General features: G+C 39.3%; 1 protein-coding gene across 1 annotated transcript; it reads right to left on the bottom strand.

Annotated features, from left to right (window-relative positions):
* Nucleotides 1–4957: 4957 nt before the first annotated feature.
* On the bottom strand, nucleotides 4958–11760 carry LOC147314391 (uncharacterized). The gene is made up of 10 exons (XM_086260381.1): nucleotides 11691–11760; nucleotides 6889–7215; nucleotides 6610–6714; nucleotides 6488–6538; nucleotides 6020–6118; nucleotides 5712–5903; nucleotides 5576–5623; nucleotides 5425–5487; nucleotides 5308–5337; nucleotides 4958–5229 (listed from the first exon to the last, which is right to left on the bottom strand). Exons 1-10 carry the CDS (start codon nucleotides 11758–11760, stop codon nucleotides 5171–5173), a joined length of 1044 nt encoding a protein of 347 aa, XP_086116507.1. The 3' UTR covers nucleotides 4958–5170.
* Between the last annotated feature and the right edge of the window lie 5335 nt (nucleotides 11761–17095).

Genomic DNA, 17095 nt, shown 5'->3' with positions numbered 1-17095 from the left:
AGAAAGAAAGAAAGAGAGGGAGAGAGAAAACCAAAGGGGAGAAGAGACGGTGAGAAGGGGGAGAAGAAAGAAAAAAACAAACAAACAAAAAAACAAAACACCTGGGTCACCTGTATGGAGAAAAAAAACAGAAGAGAAAGCAAACAACAAAGAGCAACATAATAAAAAAAACCCAGCACCATCACAATAAACTAGCTAGCAGTAGATATCAGTAGATACTAAATAATAAACGATATTGTGCATCACGCAAGATAGACAGCGCACAATGTGCTTTGAGGCAGCAGCCAAGAAAGCTGTAGTCCGCGTCTGTGAATACCCGTGTGTGCACCTGTGTGCATACCTGTGTGGATCAGCATGCTTGCATTCCAAAGGTTTCTCCATGTAACGATCTGCTAGGGAGTGTGGGGGGGCCACAGCCCCGTCCTCCAGGGTATGAAGCAGGTATGGAGGAGATCAAAACTCCAGACATCCAGAGGCCCCCAGAACACAAGAGACCAAGGAAGACCAACAGAGGGGCAGCCGCGCCACTGTCCCAGTAAGAGCTGAGGAGAGTCCCAGATGAGGGCTCGCCCAGCAGCCGCGGAGCAGAAGCCAGGGGGAGTTGCAGTGACGCACCCGTGAGCTCTGCCGGCAGCCAGCTGTGCCTGAGTGACCGAGCCCCAGGCCGAGAGGCCGGGGGCACCCCACCTCCGAAGTGGCCCGAGCGAGCCCCAGGCTCCAGGCCCCGATAAGCGGCCGCCAAGGAGTGAGCCGGTGTGTACCTGGACGCCCACCCCCAGACACAAAGAACCACCAACGCACCGACACCTGAGGGAGTCCGCCACTGGCAGGGGAAGTGGTGGTGGGTGGAGATAGGCCTCCAAACCTTGGAGGGCCTGAGATGTCCCCAGAGAGGTGGCGTCTGATACCCAACCTGACATATAGACACAGACATACAGGCACACACAGACACAAACATCCATTCCCACCCTCATGCTCTCATATGCACTTACTCCACACTCAACCAACGTGGAGACAGACATAAAGAGACGCTGTACACACAATCACACTCCCCAAGCGTACTCTACAAACCGGGTCTAGGTACCCTTGCCCCTGGAGGGGGGAACTGCACCCAGACCCAGGTGGTGTTACCCTTTTCCCTGCGGTGGGGAGAGGCAGACCGCCCCGACTCCGCAGCAGCAGGGAGGCCCCACACTCCAGACCGCAGTCGGACGGCCAACTCCTCCTAGCCCCCCCGCTCCAGCAGGCCGCAGAGAATGGGGGTGAGAGAAGCCTAAATTGTTGAGGCATGTCAGTGTCATTGACTTATTGCATTACTTATATGCACCCAATGCTTATATAATAATGATAATAATAATAATAATAATAATAATAATAATAATAATAATAATAATAATAATAATAATAATAATAAAACTGCTTAATTCACCAAAGATTGTAAGGTTTCTTACATAAAAAGTTATTATTTATGTTTTGAGATTAGCGTCCAGTGACTGCATTCTCTCTTTGATCCTGGAGTAAATGTTGGGAATTAAGATGACTTACTTTAGTACTATTACTGTTTTTAAATGTCATTGAGATCTAATATATTAAAATTTCCTACAGACATTTTATTACTGTTGTTTGTCATAAAATCCAGTATTAGATGTCCAGTAATGGACATCTCTTCATAGGCTGCAAATACTAAAACAGTGCACACTGAATAGTCAAAACAGTTCAGGTACTTAATTTCCATCAGTGTCGCTGGCTGATTGAGTGACACCAGAAACACTTCATTGTAAATGAGCTGCAGAAAGATGGCGCTGATGTCCCTGTAAACTTCATCATGGGACCCTTTTTTTTTTCTTTTAAAAGCTGCCTCTAGCAGAATGTTGAACGTTGATGTCAATATATCACATATTATATGACAGTCTAAATCCAATAAATAGATTTTAAAGTGTTTACATGTGCAACTTATGTCTTTTTTTTTTGTCTTATAAGAGTTTTCATTACATTTACTTCTGTAGATGGAAACACCACTGACGGGGTGCACAAAAAAGATTTTAACATAAATATAAATACATTGCATAATCATTGTTAAATTTAGCATTTCAGTTAAAGAGGATAATTAAAGACAAGTCTTACAAAGATGAGGAGGTAATGCAAATGTTAATACTTGCATTTCCATCTTCCTCCAGTGATATCTTGATCCAAAAGACGGTGTATTCTATTGACACTACATAAGAAACATTTAGAGTAGCTAGGACTACTTGGCACTCTGTAACTCTATTTTGGTGTTTTCTGAGCTTACTGGATGATCATGCATGAGCATGAGGTACACCTTGGCCCAGTGAGCTGGTATATCACAGCTCCACCTTTCCTGTAGACTCCCTTCATCTCTCTTTCTGATTGTAACACCAACACTAAAACTCAAAACAAAATTAACACTCATGTTTGAAGGATGCCTGTCCAGCTCTTCTTTATAAAATGCTTACAATTTCATTTATCAGCCACTGCAAATGCAGGTACCGATATATTAGCAGATCATCGGTTGGGCTCTAGTTCTGAGGTAACTGAAGCAGCTGTAGTGAAGAACAGAATGTGATTTGTTCTGCTGCATGTTTGCTCAGTAAGCTCTCTTCTGCGGGGGGTTTTCCTGGTTTTGAGCTAAGGCTTGTACTTGGTTTGTAGAAAATTGCTGTTAGGTGTGAGAGGGAATTCCCTTTTGACTTCATTGCGAGGTCTTGATAGTGTAATGTTAAAAGTGGTTTGAAGGGTTGCCTTGGAGACACATTCAAGGATGCAACAGTTTTTTGCCATTTATATTTTACCAGTTTTGTGGTTTTAAATGCATAAGTACCCAACTTAAGTAGCACCTGAAAACTAAGCGTGAGGGTCAGTTAGATTAGGGTTAGGCAGAGGAACAGGGCTGTGCTGTGGGGAGTTGTTGTTGTATGGGTTATTGAGCTCTGGCTGTTTTGGGCCTGTTTTGTTTTTTGTCATTTTGGGGTTAGTGCTTTTGTTTGCTGGTTATGGCTGCTATTGTTGCATCTGCATCTAGTGAAATTAGGTTAACTTTTGAGCAGTAGAAGGAACTACTGTTGTTGTGGTTGGAAATAAAATTCAACTTGAGATGAGAACGTTAAGTAAGAGCAACACAGATGCTGATGGTCACGTCTCTGTTTCTCCTGGGCCTTTACTTTCTTCTGATTAAGGAGAAATCTTCATCCCAGTTTTGTCATCAGAATCCTTATATGTGAAGCATGAAACAAAAATTAAAGATTGGTTCAGGTGGTTGCACCCACTAAAGTGCTGAGGATGTCCGTTGATCAATCATGGCTCTGTAAGAGTTGCAGCTATATTTAGAAGTATTTTTGACCTCACTTAATTTTAGAACCTCTCATATGTGTCAGGTGTCCGCAAAACCAAACTGGAACATTAAATCATAAGTTACAGAAAGTGCTGAGACCATTTCACAAACTAAGTTCTGCCGTGTTGGGTTGCAAAAACCTTTTTCACACCAAGGCAGATCTGTGAAACTGAGAGCAAGTGTGATCACCCATTCGATCTGTGCTGTTGGTACAAACTATGTGAAATGTATTACCTGCTGGTTTTGTGATCTGGCTTTACTTAATAACATTGTGTTGGGTCATGTAAGGACGCTGCCACTGAATATCCATTACCCCCCAACTAAGAAAGTGCTTACGTGCTTCCTGGGTTTGGAAGAGAAATTCTCTCATGGGCTTTGTAAAAATGTTTTGTCTATGGTTTCTCTAACAGAAATAAAGAAGGTGTGATCAGCTGCCATTCGGTTTTTTCGGCATTCCCCTCTTCTTTTAAGCAGCAGCTAGCTTCATCACATCAACTGTTTTGCGTTGCTCAGATTGTGATGTGTTGGCTTTTGTTTTTGCCATCAAGTCACGTGGATGATGCTTTGCCAAGACCAACTTGCTCATGAATTCATACGCATGGTTTTCTACAATGCTTTTCTTGCTCTCTTGTTTTTGCTCCTGCTCCTCTTAAAGCATTTCTCTATCTGCCGGCATATGAGTGTGGTACGCAGCCTTAATACTGCATATGGCTGCAAACTGAAGTATGTATCTGGGAATAATAATTTACATTTGAAATCAAATGTTTTAGGTTACTGTTGTTTTGATTTGGTGCCATAAGAATAAAATTGAATTGAGCTCGTATATTAACCAGGTGTCAACTATATTAATTCGTTTTTCAACTTAGATGAGTTGTGGCTGTAGGTGTTGTTGTTCAGCTGTGTTACGCTGTATATTATAGCTCTGTTACCTATGGAAATAAGAGTGGGATTTATTCAGTACTAAAGCATGTCATGTTAATGGCATGCTATTTGACATATGACGTTCTAAAGTGTCTTTGCACTGAGCCTGTAAGTTTAACAGGCTGACATCATGGAAAAATGTGGTCCTGGTGACAAAAACTAGCACAAACCTAGTTTTCAGTTTGTGATTGTAATAGCACCGTAACCAGATAAGAGACCTACATCAAACTTCACAAGTGTGCTGTTAAAATTGAAACAAAGGGCATGTCCGGTCACTTGGATGAGAGACATAGAGTAGTACTGTTTCTACTGCTGCGTAATGCTACGTCCTGATGAACAGAATCGGTTTTTGGGAAGATTTAGAGGATCAGGTATTTGGTTGGCACTCAGCAGTAACATTTGTGTGATTGTGTGTGTGTTTGCAAAGAACACTACGATCTGCCACTCTTTTATTTAGTTAGCAATAGTTTTCACAATGATGCAGCAATCCTTGGTGACATAATGAAAAGTTGGGATTCAGATGCAATCTCATTGTTACTATGACAGAAGGTACAAGCGCTGACAGTGAAAGCACCGTAGAACTGCTTTAACATGCAGTGATAAAAGTCAAACCAAATTTAGTACATACAGGTTCTTTTATTAAGTTTAAGTAACACACATCTCTGAATGTGTGTACATTTAGATTGCAAATATATTATATGTGAAGATCCATAAATGATGAACTTTAGTAAAAGAGCATACAAACATCAACAGTTCAGAAACAAGAATAGTACAGGGAGTGAAGTAAGTGCAGTGATACTACAAACAAATACAATAAGACACGAATCACTTCAAAGAAATAAAATAAACAAATCAGTAATCCTCACTGTGGAAGGAGTTTAAATCTCTGTCCTTCATTCTCTACAGCCGGTTGAGCTGGTCTGAGCTTGTGTTGTAAATCGGGTTATTGTATTCACAATCTAAAAAGGAAGAAACAGCAGTTCAGTGTACAGTATTATTTGATTAGTAACATGCCCACAGATGAAGTCAACACTCACTGTCTTTGTTTTTCTTCCTCTCGCGGCCAACTGGAAAAGAAATGTGAGTTAATAAAGGAATCTGTGTTTTGTGTTTATTGTCAGACATTCTCCTCATTTATCATCAACTCAAACTACCTCTCTTTTGATTCACCGCCTGCTTTGATGTGGCGTGTTGCTTGCGGAGATCGCGTTGGTTAACTGTGAAATAAAACGGATGAATCAAAATCGGACAGAACTGAACTCATAATAATGAAATAATTTAAATGTAAATATAATTAAAGATTACCGTAATAATGCCGGCTGAGACTTGCTTGCCGTAACCTGCTGAAAAGCTCTAATGGGGTAAGAGAAGACAGTTACTTCACACTGTTATTTAGAAGTCACCAGTAATGCCGTAAGTAAAGTGACTTTTTTCCAAGCACCTAAATGAAATCTCTGTCTGGTTCTCTGACTTTCCACCCTTTCAAAGTGAAACTGATCCACGTTTGGATAAATCCCACCGCTGCTGTGACCGGGCTGTTGAGGCTGAATGCTGTCCAGATACTGCACAGCTCCACGTGAGTCATAGTGATTTCTGGGGGGTTCTGCACTTGCTGGGCGCAGGTTATCATTTTCTGTTGTTCAAAAAAAGATTTGTTTAAAACGTACTCATCATTATTTCTCAGGTGGAAGACAGTTACTTGATTGTATTTTAGCAAGTAAGGAGGGAAGAAAAGATGAGTAAACTCACCGTAGACGAGATTATTACCGTAGGCTCCTGCTGCCTGTTGTACACGCACATGTACACCCACTGGTACATTGATTGTTGGCATAGGTGGAGCACTGGGATCTGCAGTGGCACATTTGTCAGAGCAAATTAAGGGTCTATTCAGAGATTTTTGGGAAGACAGCTATTCCATGTCTTGGCAAATTTTTACAAATTTTGTCTGCTAAATATGAAGCCAGCAGGTAGTTACTGCAGGTTAGCATGTTAAACACTGAGCTGCATGTAGGAAACAACAAACCGGCCTGCGTCTGTTACCTTTTTCCAGTGAAACAGCAATGATATTTTAGTATATATATTATATATACATATCTTTGTAATCCCAGTTTAAATTCCCTTTTAGTTTTTTAGTGTTCGTAAAATATGGTAACAAGTGAAAAAAATTACAAACAAAGGATGTAACACAGATATGAATATATGGCATAGACTCTGTACCTGCAATGGTGGGAATCTCGGCACTGTCCTGTGTTTTGTTTTTACTGCAAACTGAAACAGAAGCAAACTGTATTACTAAACCACCCAGTTTCAGCTTTGTGTCTGACATGTCAGGTTCTCACCTATGCATTTCCAGTAGATGTAGAAGCTGACAACAACCATCAGAAGGAGTGCAGCCACACCAATACAGATGTAAATGACTGGCCACATGTCGGCGGTACTTGCACCTGCATGAAAACTTGTGGTTTTACAAAATATGTGTCACAGGAAACAGTCGCTTAATCATTTGTCCCTTCTCGTGTAATGGGTCTTGAGGTTTGTGACCCTGGAAAGGAAGAAACTCTACAGGCTGCTGTTTAGTATTGAATATTTAACATAGCTTAAAATAAAACTCCACTTACGACTTTCCATGACTTGAACACACTGCCGTCGACAGCGGTAACACCCTAGGTCAGATTTTTCAAGCTCATCAATTCTAATAGAGTAGTTCCCGTCGATTTGCTCGTTTGAAAAGACTTTGACTCGGCCATTTCTGGGGTCCAGGAACTTAACATGCCCTTGAGATGAAAGCTGCACCATCTCTGCCTGCCTTGTGGCAGCGTGGCTCCATGTCACCCAATTGGAGCTGTTTGGTCGAAGGTTACATGGTAGGAGCACAGACGAGCCAAGTGAAACGGTCTTACTGATCTTCTCACAGAAGTTAACTGAATCCTCACAAGATTTTTCATCTTCAAGGAAAAAATGAAATATAATCAAGTTTAGTTATTTCATATTCAAATGACCAAAAAGTCATCACAATAAACACAACTATATTATACAACCCTTACACATTGATTAAAACTGGCCTGTGGTACTACGTTAGTGTAAAAATTTATGATCTATAGTAAAAATGTTAAAATGATTTAAGCAATTTTAAATGTTTCAACAGAGTAACCATATCTTATGCCAATGTACAGTTACACCAAAAGTAGTTAAAAACTGAAGCGGCAAAGGATCTGTTGCTACAAAAACCACAAAGCGTGAAACAAAGTAACATCAAATCAATTATCATCATAATTTTGTGTGCTTGCTGTCTTCTCTGAAAGACTGATATTTGAAAAAAGCTTATATAGGGAATGAGAACAGACATTTTTTAATAGGTCTTACCACAGCAAAATAAAAATTTCAGTTAAAAGCGAACAATGTTTACAATGACGATAAGATTAGCTGAAGAGAGCTGACGACAAAAAAAAATCTAAAAGCTTATAAATATTAAAGAAGATAATATTATATTATAAATATTGTAGAATATTATAGAAGATATGTTATACTTGTACAACAATAAACAAACACATAAAAATAATATAGTGCATGAAGGGGAGGTTTTTCTTATCTGATGGATCATATGTTATATATTGGATAAAGATACTAGAAATGAAAAAAACCGAGTATCAAAATAGGGTAGAAAGGTGATGTAAGTGACTTTGAATGTGACATTGTTGTTGGTGTCAGAGGAGCTGTTCTGAGTATTTCAGAACAAAATGCTGATATATTGTGATTTTTCCACACAACCATTTCCTGTGGGCCACACCCCACTGTGGGACACTTTGTCAGCTAAGAATGGGAAATTGAGGCCAAAAGTCACACAGGGTCACCAAAATTGGCCGAAAGCAATTTGGAAAAACGTTTCATAAATCTTGATATCAGCCACAACATTTGGGTGCTAGGGTCAGAATATGGCATAAATGCCTACCTGAGTATTGTTGCTGACCATGTCCACAGTGTGCCTTTATGACCACTATGTACCATCATTTGATGGCTACTTCCAACAGAATCACTGTAGTCAAGTAGTCACCGGATCTTATTCTAGAGCATTTTTGGGATATGGTCGAACAGGAGATTCACATCATGGATGTGATGAATCTGCAGCAACTGTGTGATGCTATCATATCAATACGGATTGAAATATCTGGGAAACTCTTACAGCAACGAGTTGAATCTGTGACACAAAATCATTACAGCGGCTCTGAAGGCAAATCCCGGATTCAACGCAATATAAAAATAATATATCTAAAGAGGTGACCGGTGAGTGAATATGCATTTCTCTGGATTAGACACCAAAACGTGAAAGTATACAGTATTGATTTGAAAAGTGAGACATTAGGTGAGAAAATATTCTATCAAAAGGTAGCTCTCACACCATGGATCATGATCCTGCTGAGAGAATAATTATTCCGTCTTTTAAGCAGTTTATCAGTCTTTTTATTTATCTGATTATTTTTCAATTTCCCTCTGCCTACTTCAGAGCTCACACCTCCATCAATTAGTACAGATTCATTTAGATCACTGTCACCAAAAACGAGGCATAGATGGTTCCCCTCTGTGCTCTTTTGTGCAGCCTGGCTGGAGTTCATCATACAAACATTTTAATCACTGCACGCCTGTAGGCTGAATTCACACCTTCACTCTTCCTAAATAAAGCGCATATAACACGCTTTGAGTGCTCCAGGAGAGTAGCAAAGTGCTACATAAGAATGAGTCCATTTACCATTTAAATCACTTGATTATTATATTTAATTAGAAACATCTTATTCTTACTTACTCTCATTGTGTACATTCATGTCACACAAGTTTAGACTTTTTTGAAAGTATACTGACTGTGAAGACCAGATTAAGATGAAGATAAAAACCAAATGAAGACCACAAAAAAGTGCATGAAGACTGACAGTGCTTCACTTTTTCACTGAACTTGTGTGATCTGTATATGGCATTCAACTAACCTTTCTCGCATCATTTACAGTTTATGTTTCCTTAATATTGACAAAATTATTTTATTAGAAAATATATTCAGTGATATGCCTTTTTCTATCAATATGAGTAAAATCGGAATGTTACAAAATCACTGTCTAAATACATGAAATTTTTCATTAACTTTTCATTAGCCGACTTCTATCTATCTATAGATATATATATTTTTAAAACTTACCATTTGAACACACACACGTGAGGCACAAGGTAAAAAGGAGCGGCCACCTGGCAGCGTGCATCTTCCTCAGCATCTCGTACAATGTGAGCAGCACGATGCTATATTAATCTATTCATTATCACAGAAAGAAACCACAAGACCACGAGTTTCAGTTGTTTAAAGCAATGGTTTGCCATATTTACCTTTATATGGGAGTTATATGTTTAGCACAAAAATCAGTGATCTTAACTGAATGCTAGTAATGCTACATTTTTAACTGAAATGTGTAGATAATTACATTTCAAAGAGTGATATTGTATTTCTGACTGAAAGCAGAAAGCACCTGCTGCGACATTCTGCTTTAGACCACTTCCTGTGGAAGCTTGCTGATATTTCCTGGGCAAGAGGCCCCCTTATGAAAGCCACGCATGAATACATAAAGTGATCATTAGCTACTGTAATCAAAAGACAAGTAGTACATTTTACCCACATCAGTCACAATGGCTGCGTTGCTAGGCAAACTGCTGAAGTTTATTGTGGGTGTTGTAGCAAGTTGTTTAATAAAAATCAAAAGGCTTCAATACTTCAATACTATCCAGATTTCACCCATTTATTGAAACTAAATGTTAGTTTTCATCAAAAAAAATATATTTCAAGAGTAAACTGAGCATCAAAATGTAAGTCTTAATGTGACAGTGTAATAACGTGACAGTATAATAGTTTGTTTGTTTACACTGTATCAAATGTGGTGATACTTTGTGTGGTTTTGTTACCTTGCAACTTGCAAATATATTAAAGGTCACATACTTCCACCACTCAAAACCATACCTCTGCAGTACTCAGTGATAGCGCATGGTTACTGTTGGGAAATTCTTTATACGGGTCAAGGTGTCACATCCTTTATTTAAGTTGATTGTACAAGTACCCCATAAAAATCTCTACAACGCATGCTTGTAGGAAATGTTTACTGCTGTTTTTAAGACTCCGTGTTTCAGTTAATTTTGAGTATGTTCTATTTTTCTGTCAGCATGTGGTATCAACGATCAATCTCAGTGTTTACTATGATTATATCACTGTTCTTTGCATGTTTTGCTGTTCCTGGCAGCTGTGTTATTATGTTTGCACTGAAATAAATAGTCGATGTGCAAAAGAGCAAAGCTTATGGTTATGGTAGTATGAAAAGTATCTTCCTTGGAAAGTTGGCTTACTGTCACGTTTAGAGTCTTTGATACCTCAGTGGTCCATGTGATTGCATTGATATTACATTTTTTAATATTGGAGCAAAATGATTTGTTATTTAGGTAACACCTTCATTAATAAAAACAGGGATTGAATACTGAAAGACTTTAATAACTATATGTTGAGACCTGTGTGATTGCAGGGTCTTTACCATACATCATTTAACGTTCCTTGAGGTGACTATTACTTAAAAACTATTACAATTAAAAAGGGAATTATGAAAACAACAAAAAAGTCAATGTGTACTTTGTATGAAAAACACATGAGTGAAAAAATTGGACAAAGTCCATCAGTTTAAAAACAGAAATGAGTAATGTAAAAATATTAAAACAAGCAAAGATTTTAATGAGACATTTGATTACAGCTTCTTTCCTGATTGTGCTTCCTTGCTGCTTCATCTTCAGTTTTTGTGTTTGGTTAGTCTTTTATCTTTTATCTGAGACAGTGCTGAGCAGCATCTCAGAGATACAGTTCAATTAAATTCAAATCAATTTTATTTATATAGCGCCAAATCACAACAACAGTCGCCTCAAGGTGCTTTATATTGTAAGGAGGACCGTACAATAATAGTAATATTTAATATAATATAGTGTGCAGTGGGTTGTTGTTTTGCCTCCTGCTGGCTGTTTACTGTAAAAGCTCAAATTCAAGCTTTTCATAAACAAGGTTCCTCTATGAATGCTGACATCTCTGAAGGGCTGCATGATGGAGAGCTCATTATGACTACAAAATGGAAAAATGGCAAAAATACAGTGGACATACAAACAAGCTGCAAATGAGTAGCAGTAATTAAAAAACATATGATATGTCAGTTAAACAGGTGATGTGTAGGATAACCATGTTAAACTGTGCTATAGACTCTAACAGCTGCAATGACCTGTGGTAGCGCTCTTTCCTACACTGTGGGTGTAAAAGTCTCCTGCTGAACGAGCTGCTCAGTGCTCGTGCAGTCTTATAGAAGGGGTGGGAGGTGTTGTGCATGATGGATGTTAGCTTAGACAACATCCTGTCCTCCCAAACCTGCTTGATGTCTTGACCTGCTGCCCGTCTTGACCAGTTTTTTAAGTTTCCCCCTGTCCCTCTCTGCCATTCCACCACTCTAGCAGATCACAGCATTAGAGATAGCAGATGCCACCACAGTGTCGTAGAACATCCTTAAGATGTAGTGATAGTGATATTTCTGTTAGTATTCCTTTGGTGTTCTCTATTACAAAATGTAGAGATGTTACACAGGTTCTGTCATAGTCATGGGAAAGGCGCTACTGACTATCTAGGAGCTCAGTGACAGGGGGACCCTTATATTAGTGTTTTTTGTTTTTGTTTTTTGTTTTTGTTTTTTAACTCCCAGAGCAGTTGAGGTCTGTATGGCTTGAAATAATTGGGCTGAGTGACTAAACTTTGATTCCAAAAAAACCTGAAAAAGTGGAGATTCTCTGATTCCACTTTCAGCTCTTACAAATTATACCAAATTGTTTAGTTCAACCCACCTCAGACTCACCTTTACACCACAACTAATTTATTAGGGGACTGTTAATGTACACTGAGTCCAATCTTTCCCCAGGAAAGTAAAATTGGGGTATCAAATAGAAAAGAAAGAGAAAGCAAACTGAAGGATGTTGACCGTTAGCAGATGACTTCCTTTAGTTTGCTTTCTCTTCCTCTCTTTTAAGTTTTTTCAAAAATAAAATCGTTATTGTACGTTGGACCAGTGTTACTCAACTCATGTCTTTTGAGGCCCAGAAGGCAGTCTGTGGAAGTCAGTGCATTTCAGGCTGATGAAATGGCTTTCAAAAAAAACAACACAATAAACAACAACAACAACAACAAAAAAGCAACAACAATGAAGGTCTAGGAATGCCATAAGCAGAAGCAACTAGCATTTCTGCCCCAGTGGGTGGAATATAACTAGGTTGGATTTGATGATTTGAGGAGAGAAGTAACAAGTTTGGCCACTTTCAACACTTCCTCTGCTTCCTTTAACCTTCCTGTTGTGCATGACAACTGCTGTCAGGGTGCTTAATTAAGGCCTTTAGTGCCTCTACCTGCATTTGTTGAGCTTCTCTCTCTTGGGTTTGAATTTGCTGATAATCCTAATCCGCCTGCATCCGCCTACTGCAAATCAGTAGCCACTGTTAAGTCAATTCAAGTCAACTTTATTTGTCAATTCTGCCACATGTACAGATCATACAGAGAATAGAAATTCCGTTACTCTCAAACCCTAGTGATTAAAAAATGCAAATAAAATAATTAAAAAGTAAAAATTTAAATAAATACAATACAATTTTATGTATAACAAAAAAAAAAAAGCTATGCAATATACAATATACAATATTCAAGTAAGGAGGCATAGTAGTGCAAATAGGCAAATAGTGCAAATGGAGATGGTTAGTAAGCACTCTTGATTCTCCCAGAAACATGGATGTGTAGTTTACATATTACTCATTAAAAAATGACAACAAAAATGCAAATAGAACTGGTAATTGTTAACAATTAATAACACATTTAGACAGGCTCATCTGGTAACACAAGAACATTTAAATAGATTGCCTAGACTAGCATATGGATGATAAATGTCCAGTGCATTTAAGGCTTGGAATCACTAGTTAAATTGTCTCCTGTGCACCTCCAGACTCACAGATTCTTCTCCTGGGCCATTCACACTGTTAATAAAAACTTGATTAAGGCAGCAGCACCCAGGACAGAGGAGGTGAAGCCTAGACAAAACACAAGGCATTATTTCACAAAGAAAAAAACTAATATGGTAAATGGCCTGTATTTGTATAGCGCTTTTACTAGTCCCTAAGGACCCCAAAGCGCTTTACACATCCAGTCATCCACCCATTCACACACTGGCTACATTGTAGCCACAGGCACCCTGGGGTGCACTGACAGAGGCGAGGCTGCTGGACACTGGCGTCACCGGGCTCTCTGACCACTACCAGTAGGCAACGGGTGAAGTGTCTTGCCCAAGGACACAACGACCACGACTGTCCAAGCCGGGGCTAGAACCGGCAACCTTCTGATTACAAGGCGAACTCACAACTCTTGAGCCACAATCGCCCCATTAATATCCTCGTTAGGGGTGGAGCAGGTATTAACAAGGTTTAACTAATTAAGTGGTTGGTTAATGTAAAAGAAAGTAGACGATTTACAATGCAGCTCTCTTTATCTCTCTTAAAAAAGAGATAAGATAAATTCACATGAAATCACATTCAAACACATGCTTATTGTATTTCTACTCACATCCATAAGCTAGAAAGTTTAGCATTGTCCCCACAGTCATCAATATTGGTTCTGGGATGGCTTTGATTGGAGCTGTGAGTGTCATTAATAAGTATAAATGTTCTTAAAAGACTGGAACAAGATTGTTTAAATGTCACAGCACTGAATTAAATTCTGTTTACAGGAAACCTTCGTCTGTGACATTATCCTTCTCCATTTTACAAAGAAAAAGAAATCTTAGAGACAATAGAAGCACAAAAAATCTCAAAATTTGAGAAGCAACACACAAGTACATATACAGAGATATGTCTTTTTTGTTATATGAAAAAACACCATGGTGCTTAACTACACTATTTATGTAGAGAGAGACGAATGTGCAAGTATCATGCTTGTTGACATGAAGTGGAAGGGGTTACATGAATAGGATGTGGGACCTATGGAATCTGATGGGAAAACAACTAGTATAAGGAACTGCTCTCACAGTTAGAGATTGCTGAGGTACAACACGTATACTACGGCAAGAGGGAGCCAGGAAAAGGTCGGGGGAGATATCATCATCACCCCAACCCAAGATTGCGCACCAAGCCCCAAATACAATAGTAGAAGGGGTGTTAAGTGTGAGAGGAACTAACCTGAAAGATAGGATCATGGCGACACTTGAAACCTGGACCCTCCATAGCTAGTTAACATGTTGGCACGAAGTGCCCTCTAAAGGTCTACTTAATGATGTGAATACAACACTGAACAATTCCTACTGCAACCATCACCAAGACTTATCAGCTGATCAACACTGCGGCAGCAGTGATTAATGAGATGCTTGGCTACAAAAAGGGAAGCCACAAAGAGCAGCACCCTCCATGGAGAAGGAGACTAGAGGAAGTTAGCCAACTAATGGAGTTACAGAAAGGTGTAATGAAGAAGGTGCCTAAGAAGTATGGCGATCTGTCCATACCTGAAGCTTTGGAAACTGCCAAGCAAAGACTCACAGCTTTGGCCAGATTGAAGAGGTATACCAGAGAAATAGAAGGCAGGACAATACTCCACAGAACCATCCAAGGTGTACTCTCAGTAGCAGGGGAACAATATGAGAACAGCGCCAGCAAGCCTGTAGATGGAGCAGTACTGGAAGAGCATATGGGAGAAGGACGCAACCCATAACCACAATGCTCAGTGGCTAGTGGCTCTAAGTGTAGACCATAGCAACTTCCCAGAACAGGGTCCAGTAACCATCACGGTGGCAGACATCCAAGAAAGGGTTTCCAGTAAGAAGAACACCAGAGATCTCTGTCCAGAAGAACGCCAAGTATGACATTATATCATAAAAGCGACTCTAACATCAGTGTTAAAGTTCCATAAAAACAAACATGTTTGGACATTCAATTAATTTTTCACATGCTGAAAATTGCACTATTTACAATCATTACAGTATGTCTTGATGATCTGTTTTCATTTCTGATGTGCCTTAGCTCCTTGATTGTGTCTCTGTACTCCACTGAAGTCTTACACCGAGACGTTCAGCTGCATGACCCACTCTTTTAGCATTGAATCAGCTCATATTAAAGTGCACTGGATCATAGATGGGTTAATTTCCCACTCAGCAATTCAATCACAATCCCTCTATATCTGCTATGGGAAAGTTTGATTTCTTGATTTGTTTTAATCATTTCTTATACATTCATTCTCAAGAAAGTATATTTACTTTTTGTTTGGACAGAATGTTAATGCTCAATAATGCTAAAAGCTACATCATCTACATCAAGAATTGTATCCAAAATTCCTAAATTCTGTCTGCAGGAAAGTTAATCAGGAGGGAAGAGACATTAGCCCAACCTATGACAACAAGGACAAATATAAGGACAAATAGAGTAGTTATAATAGAGTAGGGGGTTGGTAAATTATATTAAACATTTGTCTTTAAAAAAAAAGAAACAAGGAATGACTGTTTTGGGGTTTTTTTGGTTTACAAATCTGATTGAGGGAAATAATTGTTAGTAACATGGTTTTCAAATGTAAGATCAGTAGTTTAGACAAGTGTTTAAAATCCACATTTGCTAAGCTAATTGGATGATAAGAACAACAACTCAGAGGATCCTTGTTCTTCTTCATCATTAAAGAAATGAACACTTAGTACAGTGTTGGAGGCAGTTTGAGAGACTGAGATGCAAAATCAAAACCAAGACAGATGTGAACAGGTTATAAGGAATAACAGACTCTGAAAACACACACACAAAGTAATCCATGTGAACACACAGAATAGTCACTTTACTTTTAGGAGAAAGCGATGCTCATGTTCCCTGGCAATTTCTCAAAAAACATTTGTGGTGAACCTAAAAAATGCCCATGTTGCACTTAAAAGTTGTGCACAGGCAATCATGTTGGGTGCATTATCAGTGATTAAACATGTGATCTTGTTCTGTATCCTCCATGAATGCAGAAGGACTCTCTTGATCTACTTCAGGTGCTAAGCTGTGTGGGTCACAGGTAATTTAGAGACGCCCCTGCTAATAACGAAGGATGCACCCAAACTGAATACTGAGGTGTGTTTTTATCAAGTAAGACATCAAGTAAGGCTGATACCAGAAGACAAGCCACTACTCTGGTTTTGTGGTGTGAGATGCAGGGCAAAGAGACTCCAGCTGTTTATGAATGGCAAGGTTTTGGGTGGTTATAGACCATCAGCTGCTGATTTAGCTGTGGCCAAACCAAAGAAGAACAGAGCCCAGAGAGGGTGCACTAGAACTGTGTTGGTACTGTGTTTCTGTCACCTTGGGCGATATACAGACCCTACCAAACCATAACAACTAGAAATGTGAACAAAGTTTTGCCATCTTAATATTAACCACTAGGTTACATTATGCCATTCACCATGAGAGCTACAATCCTTGCTCCAGCAGGTTTGGGCTAACAATAAGGATTGAGATCTGGTCTTACTGTGGGAGTTTGGGCTTGGTGGGCTGTGAAGGTACTGCAGGTGGCCTTTTTTATGGAAACGCATTGTAAAAAACAGGACCTCTTCTGACCACGGGGAAGGTCTTTATTTGTAGCCAAAGCTCTAAAACGTAGGGAAATGTAGTAAATAGTCCAACATTTATCCTCTCCTTCATATTTTTCAAAACTATCCGTCTTGATGCTTGACACCCCTGATCTCGATGATTGAATCCCAAAGTGTGGTCGGAGCCTTTTGCTAATGCTTTCCAGGTGGG

This window comes from Aulonocara sp. 'chitande type north' Nkhata Bay, linkage group LG14, assembly GCF_057382095.1.
Source record: "Aulonocara sp. 'chitande type north' Nkhata Bay isolate Kocher_YH1m ecotype deep benthic linkage group LG14, A_spYH_male_GT1.1, whole genome shotgun sequence".
Lineage (NCBI taxonomy): Eukaryota > Metazoa > Chordata > Actinopteri > Cichliformes > Cichlidae > Aulonocara > Aulonocara sp. 'chitande type north' Nkhata Bay.
The sequence above is the reverse complement of the archived record's forward strand: the minus strand, read 5'-3'. Positions and strand labels throughout refer to the sequence as shown.

What these genes read in the sequence shown, in the direction of transcription:
- LOC147314391 (XM_086260381.1), bottom strand. Translation starts at nt 11,760, where the DNA reads ATGGCAGAGAGGGACAGGGGGAAACTTAAAAAACTGGTCAAGACGGGC. An exon ending in CAGGTCAAGACATCAAGCAG is followed by an intron (nt 7,216 to 11,690) that starts GTTTGGGAGGAC and finishes TTTTCCTTGAAG; the next exon opens with ATGAAAAATCTTGTGAGGAT. An exon ending in GGCGGTGAATCAAAAGAGAG is followed by an intron (nt 5,338 to 5,424) that starts GTAGTTTGAGTT and finishes TTTCTTTTCCAG; the next exon opens with TTGGCCGCGAGAGGAAGAAA.